The 1562-nt window shown below is 44.4% G+C and overlaps 1 protein-coding gene across 1 annotated transcript in view; it reads left to right on the top strand.

Moving 5' to 3' along the window:
* The window catches only part of LOC101854637, a gene marked incomplete in the record, with an annotated part of 33186 nt that overhangs the window by 27128 nt on the left and 4496 nt on the right, over window positions 1-1562 (top strand). The window contains 2 exon segments of the mRNA XM_035969699.1: window positions 219-334; window positions 1373-1430. Of these exon segments, the coding sequence (XP_035825592.1) occupies window positions 219-334; window positions 1373-1430 (174 nt within the window).

The raw sequence follows: 1562 nt of genomic DNA, 5'->3' as shown, positions 1-1562 counted from the left end.
GAAGGTGCACCGCTACGGCCAGGCACGTGACAATGGAGAGAGAGAGAGAGAGAGAGAGAGAGAGAGAGAGAGAGGGGTGCAGGGTGGGAAGGGGTGGGTTGGTTGAGCACTAGACGGTATTATAAGAACGTATAGGTTGAGCAGCATTGAGAGAGACAAAGAGAGAAAGAGTTTAAGTTCAAGCGTTACCACTTAGCGACATTGCATTTGTTTCACAGTCCGGGCGAATCTAATACGTGAGGAGTTGGAGGAAGACATGGAGCTGTACAGGTGTGGCAGGCAGAAGGCCGAGGAGAGGTGCTCGTGGCTGGAGGAGAACCTCAACCAACAGGCTGTGAGTGGCGAGTCGGATTCTTTCTTTCCTTCCTTTCGTCGAAAAGGTTACAAATATTCCAAAGCCTTTGCCTTTCATGCACCGAGACACGAAAGATTAAGTGTGGGTCCCTAAATCAAACCTAACGCGTCCCTGGGTGCCGGGTATAGGAATGCTTCCAAACATGATGCTGGAGGTAACCTGTTCAGTAGTTGTGTGGGTAGTTGGTGGGTGCCAGGTGTGAGCTACTTCTTCTTTCCTATCAAACAGCTATCGCCCTTTCCTTATCTTTCTTCCTTTAAAAAAAAATTTGTTCGTCACTCTTTAGTAGTAACACCTCCAGTCTTTTGGCACTTGTTTGGCCTATTTGTGTTGCAAGTGCCGTTAAACTCTTATGAAAGTACTTGTGGTTGCAAACCGATGGGAGATGATCTCAGAGAGTTGGCAAGAATCATGGCAGCACAGGTGTTTTAATGAATACGGTATCTCAAATACTTAAAGAAGGGACTGTCTTCTTGACAAAAGGCGCCATATTACATTTGTATATCCTGCCAAAGCACTCATTATCTCGTGGGTAAGCACTGGAATGTCAATGGCTAACAGAAAAAAAAACAACAACACATGCACAAACCGGCAGTAGCCAACAGGAAACCATTACTGTGACTTCCCAAGAAAACATGGAGCGTCAAAGTATTGAAGAACGTATAAAACTTGACAATTGCAACACTTGAATCAGCTTATCTACAGTGAGCATGCCTGATCCAAGCGTCTTTCTGGTAGTTTGCAAAGGATTGTGTTGTGCAAAGTCTGAAGTATATATACCATTCATTTTTATTGAGTTGGAGACGGTATGGTTTTAATATAATAATGGTGGTACTAGAAATAGGTGTAATATTTGGAGGGTGGGGGGAGGCAGAGCATTTTTACGGAATGTGCTGTTAGTCTGTTATTATTCCTCCATCCATTCCCCACCCACTCTTAGTAATGGGTTGACAAGATTAGTTGTAAGGGGTGGGAAGAATGTTTGGTGTGCATGAACTTTTATTTTCTCTTCTCCAGAATATCATCAAAGGACTGGAGCAAACACTACTGGGCTTAAAGCCGTCTTCCATGGAAGGTACCCGGGCATCTTCATCTTTGTATATTGTTATAATGTGTTTTCGCAGTGAAGTGTGACAGAGGAAGAGAGAGAGAGAGAGAGAGAGAGAGAGAGAGAGAGAGAGAGAGAGAGAGAGAGAGAGAGAGAGAC

Source organism: Aplysia californica, unplaced genomic scaffold (assembly GCF_000002075.1).
Source record: "Aplysia californica isolate F4 #8 unplaced genomic scaffold, AplCal3.0 scaffold00171, whole genome shotgun sequence".
NCBI classification, from domain to species: domain Eukaryota; kingdom Metazoa; phylum Mollusca; class Gastropoda; order Aplysiida; family Aplysiidae; genus Aplysia; species Aplysia californica.
The sequence above is the reverse complement of the archived record's forward strand: the minus strand, read 5'-3'. Positions and strand labels throughout refer to the sequence as shown.